The 19676-nt window shown below is 40.4% G+C and overlaps 1 protein-coding gene across 1 annotated transcript in view; it reads left to right on the top strand.

The window, feature by feature from the left end:
• LOC101741464 (cilia- and flagella-associated protein 58) overlaps window positions 1–19676 on the top strand; it is a 57037-nt gene that overhangs the window by 30195 nt on the left and 7166 nt on the right. Inside the window, exon 16 of the mRNA XM_038020627.2 lies at window positions 16015–16172. Coding sequence (XP_037876555.1) covers window positions 16015–16172 — 158 coding nt within the window. The remainder of the gene's footprint in view (window positions 1–16014; window positions 16173–19676) is intronic.

Here is a 19676-nt window from a genome sequence, read left to right as displayed (position 1 = left end):
GAAACAAATATTTAAAACCTAAGCATCTATTGCCTACCTTGATAACCCTAAGATGAATAAAATCTTGGGGTGATATAATGGCCAATTCCGATCTAATAATTTAAAATATGTATTCCGCCTTGAGAAATATTTATTTAATAGTCGTTTAATTATTAATGTGTCAAAGTTACTAACAGAATCTGAAACAGTTTGACATGGGTTACCAACTATAAACAAGCAAAAAGAATTATAAATATGTAATTATATAGTTGTTAGAACTATTCATTTATGCATGGTTAGCCTTCAGCTATTTTGACATAGACAACGTCAGGGGCGGCCATTAACAACTTAACCCGTAACTAAATATAATAAATATCTTCTTTTTTTGAAGTAAAACTTCTTTAGGCGCACGAGGGTAAAATTTTTACAGATGTAACGTCACGCAGGTATGCAACGGAAGTATCGAAAAAGAGAGAGAGAGCGATCGAGACCGATTGAGAGAGAGTAAGACAGGGCGAACGTAGCATGAAGCAACTAGCCATGGAGTGAGAGTAGGGAGCAAGCAAGTAAGAAAGATCGAGAGAAAAAGTGAGACAGAGCGAACGTCGTATCACGAGAGAGCTATAGTGAGAAAGATTGAACGAGAGAGAGAATAAGGGATATCGAGAAATAATACACGCTATAATATTGGTTTGTGTATTCGTTTACTAGTTAATTATTTTTAATACAGCGCCATCTATGAGATTTTTTAATACTAACTTAATACTAACGTGTGTATGAAACCTCTTGTAGGGAATTTTAATTTAGGATTATACGTGAAGTTAAAATATCAATTCACAGAGGGCGCTACCTCATACTATAAAAGATGATTTACAGTTATTTACTAATGACAATCGAGGGGACATTCTGGCTTCATCTTAACAGGTGGGCGAACTAACACTAGCCTTAGCAAGAGCAGTGCTTCGCTGAATCTACCACCGGATCGGAATCTCACCCCACTCAAAAGATCGGGCAAGACACTCAGTGGGATTTATTACTATCCATCATTAAGTTCTATATATAAATATAACATAGCAGTGTAGTGACTACCACTAAATGTGGAAAACATTGATTTCTTGATAACACTCACAATCGGATGATTGGTTTGGTACACAGAGGATAAGCATATTTACGAGTATATATTCTAAATATCCTTAATTTAGAAGAAGACTCCAATAACCGGTCACCGTTCTCGTCGAATCCGTCGCTCGCGAAGGGATCAGCTAGTCAATTAACCCACAGACACAGTCGACTGAGTTTCTCGCCTGATCTTCTCAGTGGATCGCGTTTCCGATCCGGTGGTAGATTCTGCGAAGCGCTGCTCTTGCTGGGGCTAGAGTTAACCAGGTTAGTGACCCGTGATCTCACCTACTCGATCTGTGAATCTAGCATAACCCCACAATGTCACTAGAATAGGTAGGAAAAAAATTAAAAAACCTTAATCATCTAAAGACATCCGAACCGTCAACAATATGAAAACATATTGCCAGTCCGTGTGGTGTCAAAGGGGTGCCGAAGCCTACTGTCTACCTTGAGACATGAGGCCGAAGACTCACTGCAGTAATGGCTATCGTTTACTTTAAACTATGACTGCTTCAGAAATGGGCAGTAACGTGGCATCTACCATCTGGATTGAAGGTAGAATTTAAGAGCACACAAAACACGGTTACACACTCGTCTCCTCTGATGATAGGAATTGTGGACTATGTCTGTTTAGTTCGCGCAAGGTTATTGTACTTGCAGCAGACGACAGATGCGAAAGGTTTGTTACGATTATCTTATTATCGGCGGAACCCTAAAAGCGACCTTCAAAAATAATAATTTTGCATATAGCATATTATATATGATCGTAAAATAATATCAGCTTCATAAAATTAAATCTTCATTAATTAAGTACGTTTTAAATGTAGTTTATTTATTATGATTGAACTGGTTTTGTTAACTATATTTTAATTTGATAATTTATAAAAAAATATTTTTTATACGAGTAAATAGAAGCTATATTCCTTTAACGCGTCGTTAAAAAAGAGACTTACAGGCGAACATGTCAATGGAAAATTACCATTGTCCATTTTCTGTAAACAAGGTTATTGAATCTGGCAATAATTTGGGTGTTGAACCAAAGTGATCGATATAGCTCACAGAGTTAGTAAGCTGAATGGGCAGTGGGCTGGTCACATATGTCGCAGAACCGATAACCGTTGGGGTAGACGTGTTCTGGAGTGGAGACCGCGAACCGGCAAACGTAGTGTAGGACGCCCTCCTGCTAGATGGAGCGACGACCTGCGCAAGGCAGCTGGCAGTAACTGGATGCGTAGAACCGAAGATCGGGTTCAGTGGCGAGCTTTGGGGGAAGCCTGTGTCCAGCAGTGGACTGCCGCAGGCTGATGAAGATGATGAATAATTTTGGTATGCTCTTTCCAAGTTACGACGAAATGAAATATTAGTTATAAGCCGCAATAATCCTTAAACAAAATATGTACAAACAAAATATGCGTTCCCTTTTGAAGAGTGGAATAACCTGTGTGCCAATTACATTGCTATTTTGATCTCGTCTCGCCCTGTCAAGCACTCATCGGAGCCCATAATTCACTACGAGAGCACTCCCTAACACCCAATCAAAGCTACTGTTCTTCTTTCTTGTTCATTGTTCTTCTTTCTTCTTCTTCTTCTTGCCAAGAGTCAAGGATCCCTGTGCAACGCCTACGTCTTGTAGCTGGCGTACTTATTATCCTAAAGCTAGATTACAGTCAATGGCGGATCCAGGGGGGGGGTCATGGGGGTCATGACCACCCCCTGAGCTGGTTCCAGAACTTAGGTGGACCACTAATTGAATATAATGATTTTATTTATATATTTTGTCACCATACAGATTTTATGTAACTACATACCTTCAATATTTAATTTATTTAATAATATAATATAATAACTTTGTATAATGGCAAACGTTTGGGAACGAACGCATCTAAATTTGACTATGTGACCCCCTCCTGGCGCCAAAGCTGGATCCGCCCTTGATTACAGTAGCGATTTAAATGACGTATAAGATGGGTAAAACTAAAGAATAAAAATGTTTTGGACCATCAGCTAGAACAGAATGTTCTAACATAACCTTAAATATTTTGCTATGAAACACAATGAACTCTATGTATCGCCCTAGACACGTCCTTACGGATCCATCAGATCCAAGATCCAACTGTTGTATTGACACCTTCAGCACTAACACTAGGAGCAGGCTTAGGGATCCCGGTAACCGTCGAACTCGGCAAAGAGTTCGACGTGCAACCTAACCCGTGTGTCAGCCCGGGTTTCTCGCCGGATCTTCTCAGCGGGTCGCGATTCCGATCCGGTAGTAGATTCACTCGCGAAGCAGCTGCTCTTGAGTTGTTAGGTTTTCTACGGAGGCGCTCGGGCAGCTGTTAGCAAATCCCACCCTGGCTGAGCTTTTGCTCGCCCATCTGTCCTGGTGAAACTGGAAAGGCCTCCGGGCCACCAGTAATACTTCGAGCATATAAAAAAACTATGTATCGTCAGAATCAGTTTATCCGCTTTGCAGATAATCCCAGACGAATAAATAAATACACAGACATAATAAAATGAAATGACAAAGCGTGTTTAGATTGTGGTCAAGAGCAAATAGTCACATAAGTTTTAAAAATAGCCTTTATTCCGAAATCAGTGACCAGACACTACAAATTTATTAATTTTTATGAATATGTATGGCGCACATAACATACTACCCGCGGTTAAAATGAGATCGTGCTTATTCTACGACGATGTTAAGATCGTCTTGGTGTCATGTTCTACACACCCCACATGCTCCCTAGGCGTGGACAGCTCGTAGGGGGTTCGGTCCCCTGCTCGCCAAAAAAGGGCCTTGATATCTGCAAATTTGGGGGTAGGGGAGGGGGCCACGATCCGCATATATTGGTGGAATTTACCGAACTAAAAAATATACCAAGTTAATTTTTTTTTATGGCTTTAATGGATGGATGAGCTCACAGCCCACCTGGTGTTAAGTGGTTACTGGAGCCCATAGACATCTTCAACGTTAATGCGCCACCCACCTTGAGATATAAGTTCTAAGGTCTCCGTATAGTTACAACGGCTGCCCCACCCTTCAAACCGAAAAGCATTACTGCTTCACGGCAGAAATAGGCAGGATGGTGGTACTTACCCGCGCGGACTCACAAGAGGTTCTACCACCAGTAATTATCGATAGTATGCGGATAGGGAACTTTTTACGGGTTAGTATCACCGCATTGCTTTCATCCGCCGCCAAGCATTAATGGGTTCCGGTCTGAAGGGTAGGGCATCCGATGTACAATGACTTGACCTAATTTTTCAAGTTTTCTTGTTGATGTATATGAACCCCGGTAACGACTTCACGTCGGCCAAGAGTTAGTTCACTCGCTGCAATAAAGAAAATCTTAGGAATTGTTCAAGAAAAAAATGCTATATTGTTTTTACTACTGCATCACCACCTTCCCTTCTGCCTAGAATTACCACGTTCATCGTTCTCATGGCGTTTCAAGAGATAATTCCTATTGTGTGCCACTTGGCCATGAAATAATCTTGGCCTGTTGGTGGGTACGCAATGAAGAAGATCTTGATCAAACGAGGTTTTAAAATAGTCTTTCTCGCTAGAAGGTGGCTTGAGTCCATCCCTGGCATTGCGTTCCTGAACGACTTACCAATCCTAAGATAATAGACTGTAACATGCCATTGTATTATGGATATCCTATCCTTGAAATTGATAAGGATTTTAACACAAAAATAGGTAGGAAGATCTATTTCAATACGCTTTTATTAGCTTCAGACGTATGTGTGTTTGTAACTGATGACAATACAATAGTAAAAAAAATATTGAAAAAATTTGCAATTCAAGTAAAAAATGAAAAATAAGTAATAGTTTAAATGTAATTAATAGTACATGGTATCAGTAGTTATACATATTTTATGAACAGATATGAGTAGTAGGGTTATTTTGATAATATCCTGAAAAGCACCACACGCTTTTCTGGAACGAAGTTCCTTACGGCAGGCTTGGAGGGGATTGGGATTTTGCTGCGCGACCGAACTGAAAAAAATGTGATAGTAAAACCGTAAGAAAAAATCCGTGGAAAAAAGTGCGTGGAATAAAACCGTTAAAAAATCCGTGGAAATAAGTGCGTGGAATAAAACCGTTAAATGAGACGTGTGCAGGCGCGACAGTCGTATACACACAAGCGAGTAGTGTACCTTTCTCTTTCTCCCTCTTTCTTTTCGTTCTCTCATCCCTTCTCTCTCTATTTTGTAATTATTTCTATTTCTATGTAATTTTATGTTGTCAAACAAAAATAAAGAGACATATTTTGTTATTTTAATTGATAATTTGAATTACGATTTTATTTTTATTTTACGTTATTTATTATTTCCTAAAATACTGAATTTTCTAAATACTTTCCTGTACTTAAATAAAAACTAATCAGCAAAATTTAAGAGAAAAATCAAGAAAGCCAACATAAAATTGAGCACGATTTTTTTTTTGCAAATTGTGTCGATTCTACATTAGCCGAAGGAACTTCGTTCCTACCTGGTGTCCCACGACACCACGTAATTAGTTTTTTACAATAAAATCATTTTTTCTTACACTATTTTTAATTCAAATTTATTAAAATTTATTTTCTATTTTTTAGTTGAATTTTCTATAAAAGCGTATTTTGTTAGTTTTTTTAAACTATTATTTATTTTATTAACATATTTTCTTGCACTGACAGTAATAAAAATCAGTTTCCAAAATTGTTATATTGATTGAACTGAAGCTTGTCAATAGATATGAAACAGACGACAAACAGAGGACAAAATGTTAGTTAACTGAATATTCTTTGCTTATTTGTGTACAAATGAGTAAATGATAAAAACATTGTTAGTAATTAACTTTAGCTTTGGCCAAAAAATGTCTTAACTCGACAAAGTCACCTAAACCTAATGATAAAAGTCATTAGCGTACCTATTTCTTTACTTAAGTCCACAGGTTTAATGTGCTTTAAGCAAATTTAATAATATAATTGTGCAAACAAAATGTCTAATATACTAGTTTGAATGATTGGCTCGGTAAAAACATATTCTAAGCACTTTCTTTGAGGAGGGAAAATCCATTAAGAGTGCTTCATCCATCTCCTGGGAGAGGAAGAGAACCGATATCGGAATGTGCAATGGAATGTACCCCTATGATTAAAATCCCTAGGTGTTCCTTTAACATCCCCTTCCCCTTCTTGTTCCTCCAACGACCGCATACCGAGATCGACTGCCAAGCTATCCTGCTAAGGATTTGAGCTCCTCAGACCCGCACTTGGGTACAGCAGTATTGTCTGGGACCTCAGTGTAGATCGGTGATCAGAGGAGGGTTGGGGAGGTGGGAACACTTCCGCTCTCTTTCTTCCCTGAGGTCTAGTTCCATCCACGTCAGCAACCTCGGCACTCGCAAACACTCTTGGAAAAGGCATCACCTCTATTGTGAGTCGTATGAACGTTAAAGTAAAAGAATCTAGTTGAAAACTTAGTCACGGATTATATTGAAACTACTTTCAAGAATGAAACTCGCATTTTTACTTTAGTCTTATTACTTCCGACGTTTTAGATGCTTTACAATTTTCATGGCCATAGACAACTAAGGCGTTATTTGTCGATATTTCAATATTGTGCTAATGTCAACGAATATTGTGTTAACGACCGAATCTTCGGAAATAATTTAATGATAACAAAAAACGCGTCTTTAGCTACGACTCGCAAAAAGCGCAGGAAATATCAGATTGTATTGGCCAAACTTCGACTCTCCCAATCCGATTGTTTCACGATAGTCAAATCCACAGATTCGGTAGAATCTGGCGCCAAGTTCCGTTCAAAAATCCCGTTGTAAACGGAGCGCCAGCCTACCGACTGTGTTTACTGTGAGCAGAACAGTTTTTTGAGGTTGCGAAATTTTATTTGATTCTACGGTACTTCTGGTTCCTAAATTGTATATTATATCAATCACTCACAACTTTATTTTACTGATATTAACTAGTTATATCAATTACAACAATTAATCTACTTGAAATTACTAATTTTATCACCACAAACTATGGCTCGCTCAAAAATTTCGATCCTGACTTTTTTCGATGTAAAAAGTGACATGCCACAGACTATAAATATTCGAGAATGGTAATCTACGGCCGCCAGGGTGCGCTGGAATTATTCCTATTTGTAATGGATTTTATGACCTGGTAACTGAGACCTTTAAGTCATGTCTTATTTTAATTTATATTCATATTTTTATGAAAAATGATATTATGGAGTGAAATGAAATGTGATATTATGGAGTGAAATGAAATGAAGATGATTAATTTGAGACATTAATCAAAAGGGATGAAATGAAATGAGATGAGATGATATGGAATGAAATATAATCTCAGTAAAATGGTGGTGGTCATTTACTAAGATCTCAGTGGACTTTTTGGAGGAAACCGAGAAGTTACGTACAGCGGCTTTGTTTCATTTTCCCACGTTTGTGCACTTTCACAGATATTAAACAGTTAATAAACCACTATTATTACACATTTAAACCCGAAGAAACACTAAATAGACAAATTAAAACAAATCACACAACTTCACACCTCGCGTTCCCGCCAAAAAGTCATTATTCCTACATAAACTGTAGCTTCAAGGGGATAGTTTGCAGTTCTTATTGAACGGTTTATACATTAAATAACGTTAATGTTGTTACTGTTAGTATTTTAGTTTAAGTACTGCCGAAGCAAGTACTGTTGTTACTGTTGGAGAAACAATTTTGTTTTGTAATGTAATACCGAAATACTTTACGAGATGGCGTTACAAAAAATCCCTTCCCAAAACTATAAAACCGTTGTGATTGTCTACGAATAATAAATAATATAATAACTAATATTTATTCGTAGGTGATTGTTTAAGATGCTATGAATATTTCGGTTTTGATTTCATCAAAATAACTTGAACTTTACTACTGAATTCCGATGAAAATTCTAATTAAGGCTGAGTTAAGTTCAGCTTTTTATTTAAGCCTCTTACTGTAGTTTTTAAATTACATTTATGCGGATTGATGTTTCAAGGCTTTCAGATTTTAATTTTAAATTCTGAAATAATTAAGAACAGCGTCATCTACCCTTCACATTTGAAACAAAATTTAATTCGGTTTAAAATTGTAAAAGTTGATGTTGATTATTATTACACTGTAACGCAGCGTTCCGTTTCGCGGGGCAACAGCAGCCAAAGGGAATGTGACTCAGGTCCGTGCCGCAACGACCCACCCCGCGCTACCCGCGCCCGCGCATCTGTTGCATCATTCGCACCCCCACCCCAATTATGGCAATTAGTGCGCGCCAGACTTTGAAGCGGAATACGCGCGTCCCCGGTCGATACCGGAACTGACAATCCGAGAGTCTCATGCCAGTCGGGCACCTAACATTAAACTGGCAGCCCAAGCGCGGGCCCTTTAACTAGTATTTCGGAGTGAATCTACGTAATTACGACACGTACTCGTCGTCAGTCACGGCGTCAATCCGATTTTCAAGACGTTGAAGAAGAAATTGGTTCAACCGCGGGACCGACGCCAACATTTACCGCAAACAACATGGCGTCATTACAAGAAAGTCAAATGGCAGCATTCGAACGCCTACTCGACCGAGTTTTTGAGCATAAAACTCAACTCGAATCATCAGCAATACCGACGTCGGAGCCGACATCGCCGCCTTCCTCGACGCCCACTCACCATTCTGGGAACTTCGCGTCATGCACGGCGCGGTTCAGCGGAGCGCCCGGCGACTCACTCGACGGTTTCCTTGACGCGGTCGAATCATACAAAGATTGTGCTGACGTAGGACACGCCATCGCGTTACGAGGACTCTCGATGTTACTAAACGGAAATGCAGCCATGTGGTGGCAAGGCATTAAAGCTAGCATCACTTCCTGGGACGACGCTTTATCATCGTTACGAAGCGCTTTCGGTGATTGCAGACCGCCCCATCGAGTCTACTTAGAGCTCTTCAAAATGTCGCAAGGACAAAGAGAGAAGACGGAGATCGTCGTTGCCAGAGCACGAGCCCTGCTAGCTCGACTCCCACCTGGTGACCTTAGTGAGAAAGTTCAAATTGATATGCTTTACGGCCTTCTACACCGGCGTGTTCGTAAAATATTAAGAAGAGACGAAATAACTTCATACGACACGTTATTAAAGAAAACGCGCCATATCGAGGACTCCATCTACGAGACCAGTCCGCCTGAATTTATTCATCATCCTCAGCGAGCGACGCCACGTTCATCGGGTAGTACCGTAGGCGAAGTTCCCGCCGGTGCTTCGACTTCGGCGCGGATGACGCCGCGGAAAATATTCAACTCGGGCGCCGCTGGCGGCCCGCCACGCGACGACAGCGCTGCGCCGAGCACCGTTCGAGTCCCCGCGCCTCGCTACACGAACACTGATAATGTATCATCTACGTCGATTGTTAAAAGACTGTTCTGTGTTTATTGCAAAAAGTACGGACATATTCGTGATGAGTGTTTAAAATTAGCGTCAAAAACGAAATTCGACAACGAAAATACGCAAGCTGTATCCTCGTGTTACGGGTGTGGTACCAAAGGTGTTACTCGGTCTCAGTGTACAAAGTGTAACGCAAGTTAGGAGTGGGTAATATCGGTTTTGCCGCGTATCGAATCGTATCTATATATCGAGGATATTGAATCTATATATTTTCTGAATCTATATATTGATGGATGCTAGTAGATTTTCTCGATTCATGATATTTGAGATTTGAAACGATACGCTGATATAATATCGTAGTAGATATAGATTTAAGTCAACGTTATACGGTTGGTTTTCTGATATCAATTTATAATATGATCTTAAAGTAATAAAAAGAACATGAAAATAAAAATATCAAAAAAACTTTCCTTCATGCTTTTACCAGGCTTAGGACTGGCTACATTATTTTCAGTTTTTAGTATTTTGTGTCTTAATTTAAAATTACAAAATATACCAAAAGAGTGTAGATTTCAAAAGTTTAATACAAACACAAGAAATAAACTCAATTATTTGGATTCAACTAAAAATAGAAAAATGTGTACTTTAAAAATCAAACACAAAAAACTTTTAAGTATTTATAAACACTTGTCCAAAAATTCTAGTTCAAGGTCAAAGCGCGTGAAATTAAATTCAACGATGCAAATAGGCTATGCTGCATTCAAGTTAGGGTCGAAAGTTGAAACTTCTTTCCTTAATTGTATCCTGCTGATACGCTAAGAATAATCTACAAACATATGGACTTAAATATAAGGTTTACAATTGTATGGATAATGCCTGTTTCTGTTTCATTCATCACATGATATCCCTATCGTGCGCTCATTCACTCTGGCCGATTCGATACGAACCAAACGAATATTGCTGATATTAACGAATCGGTACGATATGCCGATGCGCATCACATCGAGCAATATCGTGTATCGGCTGATATCGAAATATAGATTTCGATTCACGAATCGGTCCGATATGGCGATGCGCATCACATCGAGCAATATCGTGTATCGGCTGATATCGATATATAGATTTCGATTCACGAATCGGTCCGATATGGCGTTGCGCATCACTTCGAGCAATATCGTGTATCGGCTGATATCGATATATAGATTTCGATTCACGAATCGGTCCGATATGGCGATGCGCATCACATCGAGCAATATCGTGTATCGGCTGATATCGATATATAGATTTCGTGCGGGGCGATATCGGATTCAACGATATTGCTGCGATATATAGATATTGAACCTATATACGATTTATATCACCCACTCCTAACGCAAGTTATTACGCCGTCGACGCTGCACGGACCCGATCAATCACATCCGATTTACCTATTGGTAAAGTAAATACACAGCTGTCAAGTTCAGTGAACTCTATTCATCGCGACAGCTCGTTGCATACAGCTTGCACTTCAAACACCGTAAAGTCGTCCATTTATATTAATAATCGTAAACAATGTTTTGTTGATAATGAAAATAATTATTATCCTACCGATTTTAAGGCGATTCTTCCTCCGCGCTTTTTCGGTACTGATAACAAGGTTAGACTTCAAAATTATTCTAGACTTAATCATAATATAAACAATAATATTAGTTCTAGGAATAGGCCCCTGATGCGTTACTCGAGTGGTACCGAACCAAAACATAGTTATTCCGAGGTACCAAGTGGCCGCGATAGGGTGACCATGATGAACGAAAATAGGGTGACCATGGAAAACGTCGGACATTTTTCGACAATTAATTCTAATGTGAAAAGTGTTGCCCAGAGTAACTCTACTGAGCACCAGGTTAGGTTAAGACCAATTTTAAGTGTTCAAATGTTAGGTATACGAGGTAATGCTTTGTTGGATACGGGAGCTAAGAGTAGCGTTGCCGGAGCGTTGCTTTATGAATTGCTGTTAAAGCATAACCATCCGTGTGAGGAAACCAGGCGTCGGGTGAGGCTTGCAGACGGTTCCGCGCGCACCCGCCGAGTTTTGCTCACTACTCTAGAAGTAAGGATAAGTCCCGAAAGGTCAGTAACCCTTGAATTTACTGTTTTTCCAGATGCTCAAAATAATGAAACTTTGCTTGGCATGGATTTTTTGGTGGCGGCAGGTATTGTGCTTGACTTTGCTTCATCCACTTGGCATTTTTCGGGAAAACGGGTTACCTATCCAATTGAATATGAGTGCCCTAAGCCATGCATGTTTGCTTCTACTGCTGACTTCCTGCGTGATGATAAGGGTTCTATGCTTGGCTCCGATGAACGGCAGCAGCTATCACATTTATTGCAGGAGAATGGAGACATCTTTAGGGTGGGGGGAGCCCCAACCCTTTACGCCGAGCACCACATTGATACCGGTGATCATCCGCCTATATCGGTACCGCCGTATAGGCTCACTCCTGTGCTTCAACAGCGAGGAGAGGTTCTCGCAATCGATTTGTTCGGGCCACTGCCAGAAGGAGAGCAGGGGGAGCGATGGGTACTCCTGGTAGAGGATGTAGCTACAAGATGGGTAGAACTCTACGCACTTGTTGATGCCACCGCCGTGGCTTGCTCCCGAGTCCTACTGGAAGAGTATTTCCTTCGTTATGGCTTGCTTATGCGTCTAGGGGTGTAACACGTAAGTTCATGCCACGACGGGATGGCCCGTATCGCGTAGTAAAGATAGTTAGTCCTACAACGTACTTCATAGCAGACTTGTCAAACAATGTCATCGGCAAGTATCACACCGCGGATTTAACCCACTCTCCGTCAAATTCAAGTACGGATCCAATTATGCCAAAGAGGCAGAGAGGAAGGCCGCGTCTTCAGACTAACAGTCCCAAGTTGGACTCGGGACGCGTTCCCAACTTGGAGGGGGAGTATGTAACGCAGCGTTCCGTTTCGCGGGGCAACAGCAGCCAAAGAGAATGTGACTCAGGTCCGTGCCGCGACGACCCACCCCGCGCTACCCGCGCCCGCGCATCTGTTGCATCATTCGCACCCCCAATTAGTGCGCGCCAGACTTTGAAGCGGAATACACGCGTCCCCGGTCGATACCGGAACTGACAACCCGAGAGTCTCATGCCAGTCGGGCACCTAACATTAAAACACTAATTAATTGAGCGTTTCATTAGCTTTTAAGCTGAGTGACTATTTATAATTTATTTTTATTAAGTAATAAATGAGCAAAAAATAATACTTAACAAAAAGATATGAAATCCGAACAAAAACAGTTTCACTGTAAAAAATTGCGCCAAGTCCACGTTTATAAAACTCATCTCAATAACATTTGCACTTTACAAAAAAAAGAAGACTTCAATAGCTTTCATTCTCTACAAAAATATGTGAAATACAAAAAAATACCAAGAAACCGTCATAAAGATGAAAAAATTAAAAAAAAATTGTTGAAAATTTAAAAATAAAAAAATAAAAATTTTATCGTGCTTGGCGCGCGTCATTGAGTACCCCAAAATTTTCAGGATAAATGAACATCCTTTCAATGTTTAGAAATTTATAAGTAGGTCAACCTATGAAATGCATAAATGTAATTAATGAATTATTATTTCATAATAAGTTTTTCAAAAGTTAAGTAAAATCGACATCTCATACGTATGTTATTTGAATTTTTTTCATTTCCCACTCATCTTTTATGATTTGAACTAAACACCCTCTCGTGTTCGCTTATAGAAATACAAACTACTTACGAGTCGATACGTATGTATACGTTGGCTTCAAAACATTTGAAAAAATTCTCAAAGATGTTTTTCAAAGGGTAGAAAAGAATAATAAAGTTTCAGCTGAATCTAAAGGGATCGGACGCAAAAGTGGTCGATTTGGCATATAATAAATAGCCCATAGGTATATAGTGAGAGCTGTTGAAAATTACCGTAGTTCTGTCTCAATTTCTCATAAAACGCTAACAAGAGCGAAAAAGACAACCTGGGTAACTTTTTCAGCTTTCACTCTATATTAAAGCAAAATGGTTTTTTTCTCGGGTTGAAATTCTTCCGAAAAATTTTGGGGTACTCAATGACGCGCGCCAAGCACGATAAAATTTTTATTTTTTTATTTTTAAATTTTCAACAATTTTTTTTTAATTTTTTCATCTTTATGACGGTTTCTTGGTATTTTTTTGTATTTCACATATTTTTGTAGAGAATGAAAGCTATTGAAGTCTTCTTTTTTTTGTAAAGTGCAAATGTTATTGAGATGAGTTTTATAAACGTGGACTTGGCGCAATTTTTTACAGTGAAACTGTTTTTGTTCGGATTTTCATTTCCTTCTGTTATGACGCATATTCAACATTTAAATTTTAATACGTGAATATGTTATTCCTGTGTCATTAAATTTATTCGGAAGTTCAACGATAATTATTTATAGAAATTAATTGACATAACAATAATAAAATATTCGAATCATTTACATAATTCAGCGGAAGTTAAAGTAAAATATTTACTGGCATTTTTTTTGTTAGTATTCACAATCCGCTGAATGTGTCCAGTGTAAAAAGAAACAGGACATTAATTATTTATTTAACCTATGCTTTATAGTTTGTGCGTGTTTTAATTTGGTTCAAATTTAATCTAATCGAGGTCATTATGAAACAAGAATTAAATAGTTACCAAAACAAATTACTGTTCTATATTCCAGTTATTTTTTTAAGTGTTATGTCAAGTTTTAATTACATTAATTCACTACATAAATATTTATGACGCGCAAACAGTTTAAGCCTTACATTTCAGTTAATAAAAAAATTATAGATTATTAGCAAGGTGAGTAACTAGTGTACAGGGAATAATAAAAATTATTATATTATGTACTCATTTCTGTATGACGTTTGATAAAAAAAAGGGCAAGCTCTGAGTTTCCTGCTCGTTGTAAAACTGCATTTAAATTCGGTGTTTAGGGGAAGGACGAATCAAAGAACTTCAACGGTAGGCAGCGGCTTGGCCGGTAGGCAGCTGCTTGACTCTGCCCCTGGCATTGCTGAAGTCCATGGGCGATACTAACCACTCACCATGCGGTGGGCCATATGCTCGTCTGCCTAAAAGAGCACTAAAAAAAGAACCCAGTGGTGTCACTACGCGATAAACCAGTGGGTGAGCACGGATTCGACCAGGAGGGATGGGATTTTGTAACCGCTGCCTGAGCGCCTCCGAAGTATACCTAACAGCTCGAGGGTAACTACTTCGCGGATGAATCTATTACCAGATCGGAATCGCGACCCGCTAACAAGATTCAGTCAAACTCAATGGGCTAATGGTATGGACTAGGTTTCTCGTCGAATTCTTTGACAATTTCGACGGGTACAGTGACCTGTGCTTTGGATGCTGCTACCAGTATCTTCCAAAAGAACTGTGAGTGGATCAGATGGATCTGTTAGGATTTGTTTAGGGTGTCAACGGTGATAGATAGTGATAGAATAAATGAGCCAAACCAGAAGAGAAGTTAGCAGGTTCAAATGGAGTTTATAACTTTTATATAGGGAAACTTATCTTAAAATGGTCGCGATTCAGATTGCCGGATTTTCTCTAATCTACAAATTAGCGTTAGCAGTGTAAATTATCTTTATAAGCGTTCGGACATTGACTTGAATAAATCATTTGACTTTGATTTCCCTAATCGGAGCGGATTTAAATCATAAATACTGATCGGTGCAACCGTGTTACTTATATCGATGAAGCCGCAAAGGTCGGAATTTTGGGATAACGCCTGTATTATAATACATCTAAGGACTCTGACCTATTGGCGATGGCAGACGCATGGGCCACATTTCGCCACTTGAGTTCGTTTACCCATATAAGGGTCTTTCTTGCACAGGTGTCAAAATTATTATAAAAACCAATGATTCAAGCTCAGCAGCTCAGCCGGCCTTATTGTAAGTGACCTTAAATTAGTGTCCCACCGATCCAGATTCGATGACTGATGGTCAATTACCTTTGTTAAACCAGATCTACTTGTTATTACGTAGTTATGTTTCCGGTACACATAGCACAGGGGGAACATTCTGTCTTCGAGCCAGTAGTAGCTTTTTTTAAAATTCAGAATCATAGTGTCTCAATATTCGATAGCGCGATTCCAAAATTCTGGTAGGGTCTTTTAATATGTCCCCTTATCAATGAAAGAGGCTATTTCAGCTTCAGCCTGACATGTAGGTGAGCTTACGGGGCTCAAGCCGGAGTGTTGCTAACACTGGCCCTAGCAAGAGCAGTGCTTCGCAGAATCTACCACCGGATCGGAAACGTGACCCACTGAGAAGATCTGGCGAGGAACTCAGTGGGCTGTGTCTATGGGTTAATTCGAGGACGGTGCTTGTGGTACCCAAAAGCACCGTTAATGGATCGGGAGGATCCGTGATGACGTGTTTTGGACGACGTCGACTATTTACCATTCGGTCTACAGGATCGGGTATGAGAAAATCTTTGTAATTTATAGCTCATCACTACTTCCTTTTCCAGGTATTCAATTTGGAACGTGAGCTCGGCAGGGAGAGACTTCGGGTGCGGGCCCTGGAGGAGGCTCTGGAGACTCCGCTGAACGTGCATCGCTGGAGGAAGCTACAAGGAACTGACCCCGAGAGTGTGCAACTTACACAGAAGCTCCGCCTCACGCAAAAGTAAGTCTAGTCTTTTGTAACAGTTTAGTTTTTTTTTCTTCAATGTTGCCTGCATTCGGCCTGCTTAATGGCGCCCGGGACGCTGGTGTTTGTGGCCTCCTTGATAATGTCCAATGGAGGAAGCTAGTGCAAAAACTGGACCAAGGTGGTCACGAACCTCAGTAATGAGGAAACGATAAAGAAGAAGAAGAGGTTTTTTTTATTGCCCTTGTAAGCAGACGAGCATACATCCCACCTGATGGTGAGTGGTTACCGTCGCCCATGGACTTCAGCAATGCCAGGGGCAGAGCCAAGCCGCTGCCAACCGCTTAATAATCTCCACAAGCCTCGTTTGAAGAAGAACATGACATAGCGCTCGGGAAGCACCGTGGAGGGGAAGCTCATTCCAAAGCCGGATAGTACGTGGCAGAAGAGACCTCTGGAAACGCACTGTCGATGAACGCAGCGGTTCCAGATAATATGGATGAACTCTGCTCTCTGTTTTGTGATTTAAATATTGCTCATTTTGCGAATGATTAATTAATAGAGATTAGAGTTGAAAAAAGGTTGAGAAGTTAGAAGGGATATGGCTTTAATTATAACACAGTTAAATTATTATTTTATATTATATATGTGTTTGATACTGGGTAGCCGCTGGGTAGCGGTAATCACGTTAACATCTCTATAGGCAAATTAGTAGACACTTAATGACAAAGTAGCCGTGAGTTTTGACGTGATAACGTCTTAGAAATCGATGAACACCGGTTGCATGCACGCAAAAGTGTCACGTTCCGCCTGAGCGTGAGCGTGCAAGCGAGAGCGCGGAACAAGCGATAGAGAGGCACGATAGGCCCAAGCGCTGGCTTGTGACACATTTATCTGTCTTCTCGCGTGACGTCAGAGCTAGCGTTCGACTAGTTCTGCTACTGACGTTATCACGTCAAACTTTTTTTTTTAATGATTAAAAGATTACTGGTGGCCCGGAGGCTTCCCCAGGACAGGTGAACGAGCAAAGGCTAAGCCAGGAGGGGTGGGATTTGCTAACAGGTGCCCGAGCGCCTCCGCAGGAGACCTAACAGCTCAAGAGCAATTGCTTCGCGAATGAATCTACTACCGGATCGGAATCGTGACCCGCTGAGAAGATCCGGCGAGAAATTCAGCGGGCTGATGCATGGGTTAGGTTGCACGTCGATCTCTTCGTCGAGTTCGACGAGTACGGTTACCGGGGTCTCTGAGCCTACTCCTAGTGTTAGAGCTGAAGGCGTCTAATGCAAAGGTTATTGGATCTGAGGAATCCTTATGGACGTCTCTAGAACGTCGATGGTGACTGGCTCCTGGGTGATCAGAATCCGGGGAGTAGTCACCAACGGCACCGATAAAGCGATTATTATGTAACGTCAATCTTTTGTCCGTAAACCGACTTTAAAGACAACCAATTTTTCTTCATCCATTAAGGCAAATAAAAAAACCAATTGATATCTACTGTCTTTTGAAGTAAAATTTTATTTCGTGTGTTTATAATATTGACTATGCAATTGACACGAACCGATGAATGTACAATAAATTCTTGAAATTAAGAAAAGTCCTAGCTTGGGGAACGCGGCATTTGTTAAGTGAATCATGGTTGACGTCATAATATACAAATCTTCGTTGATCACTCCGCGTGCATTGACGCGCTGAATTCCTCGATACCCGATAACGATTTGTCCATATTTACTCGCCGATTCGTCTAAAACCAATATATCTATAAATTGGTGTGAACGAGAAAACCATTGACGTTTTAAAAAAACTAAATATTTGGATAGCATTTCGTTCCAATAAATGTGAACTTTATAAATGTCGTTTCTATTTTTATATGTAATATTTATTTTTTTCGTAAGTTTGTTTCCTTTATTTTACCTCTATTAACTAGTTTTTATTCTCGCATATGATCTTACATGTTCAAACTTTTTTTCTATTGAATTTCTCGCGCCATTATAGATTACATAATAAAATATGGCGCTTGAAATGTCGCAAAGTAATTGTGAAAAGGTTGTTTCTTTAATTGGACAGATTACTTTGTGGAGCAGCTCAGTGTGCTTAGTGCGAGTTTTTTAACGTTCTCGATAGCGTAAAAGTTAGCTCATATTTGTATGGAATGGGATTGTGTTCCTACGTTTGCCGCTAGGGGCGCTGCTCCAACTGCATACAAAGTTGGATTAACTTTTACGCTACAGAACGTTAAAAAACTCGCACTAAGGACACAGCATAGCTTAAGTGCAGTGATCGCGTACCGTGAGTCATTAGTCGAAGTCTGCATCGGAATAGCGGTTAATCTATGTCGAACCGGAACTTTTTTTAGGTTTTTTCCACTTTAAGTAATTTAATTACCTTGACGTCTTAGTATACTTACGTCAAATAAGGAAAATAAACTTAGTCTATTGAGCTTAGGCTATTATTTGAACAGACACCGACTTAGGTATCATTTCTCACTTGATTTTAATAAACGACACACAAATGCTTCTGCTCTATTTTTTTTTAGGATTGAAGGATTGCTGGTGGCCCGTAGGGCTTTCCCGTTTCACCTAAGCCTGCTCCTAGTGTTAAAGCTGAAGACGTCTAATGCAAAGGTTATTGGGTCTGATAGATCTGTAAGGACATGTCTAGGGCGTCGACGGTGACTGACTCCTGCGTGATCAGGATTCGACGAGTAGTCAGCGGCGGCAACGATAAAGCGATTATCATGACGCATAGCCTTATCGAAGTAACGTTCCGATGCTGACTTCATGTATTTCCGGATTGATTCGAGGCCCAGGTCGTCGTGTAGGTCTACGGAGCTCCAACGGCTAACCTGCAAAAGCAGGAACTGTAGGGATTGGAGGGTGTCTATTTGTGTGCGGGCCGTGGCAGCGAACACCACACTCGCGTAAATCATGATGGGCCTTATGCAGTTTTTGTAAGGTGTCACGTTGTTCCGAAGGGACATTTTACTCCGCTTACAGATCACGGGGTAGAGTCTGCTAAGAATAAAAGCAGCACGATTGCGGACTGATTTTATATGGGGTCGGAATGTCATCGATGCATTCAGGGTGGCGCCCAGGTACTTGACCTTCCTGGCCCACGGTATGGGTTGTCTAAAGAGGGTAATCGGGGGTGTGAGATTCCTCCTCCTAATCCGGGAGGAAATCCGTGTGAAGTTTCCCCATTGAAATAGCACCGCAGTGCTTTTCGCTGGGTTGATGTCTATGCGCCATTTTCGGAACCACTGTCCTATGCCTACGGCTGCGCTCTGAAGCTTCCTCGCGATTAGGGACTTGTTTCTACTCGAATAGTAAACAGTTGTGTCGTCGGCGAATAAAGCTAACTGGGTCGGGGGCGACCGGGGAATATCGTTGACGAATAAACTAAATAGGAGGGGCGATAGGACAGAGCCTTGCGGGGACTCCAGCCGTGAAAGGTCGTGGGGAGGAGCGGGTTCCTTCAACTTGATATACAAAAGATAAACGACATATAAATGCTTCTGCTCTACTGTGTTGCTGCCTCCGA

This window comes from Bombyx mori, chromosome 26 (genome assembly GCF_030269925.1).
Source record: "Bombyx mori chromosome 26, ASM3026992v2".
NCBI classification, from domain to species: Eukaryota; Metazoa; Arthropoda; class Insecta; order Lepidoptera; family Bombycidae; genus Bombyx; species Bombyx mori.
The sequence above is the reverse complement of the archived record's forward strand: the minus strand, read 5'-3'. Positions and strand labels throughout refer to the sequence as shown.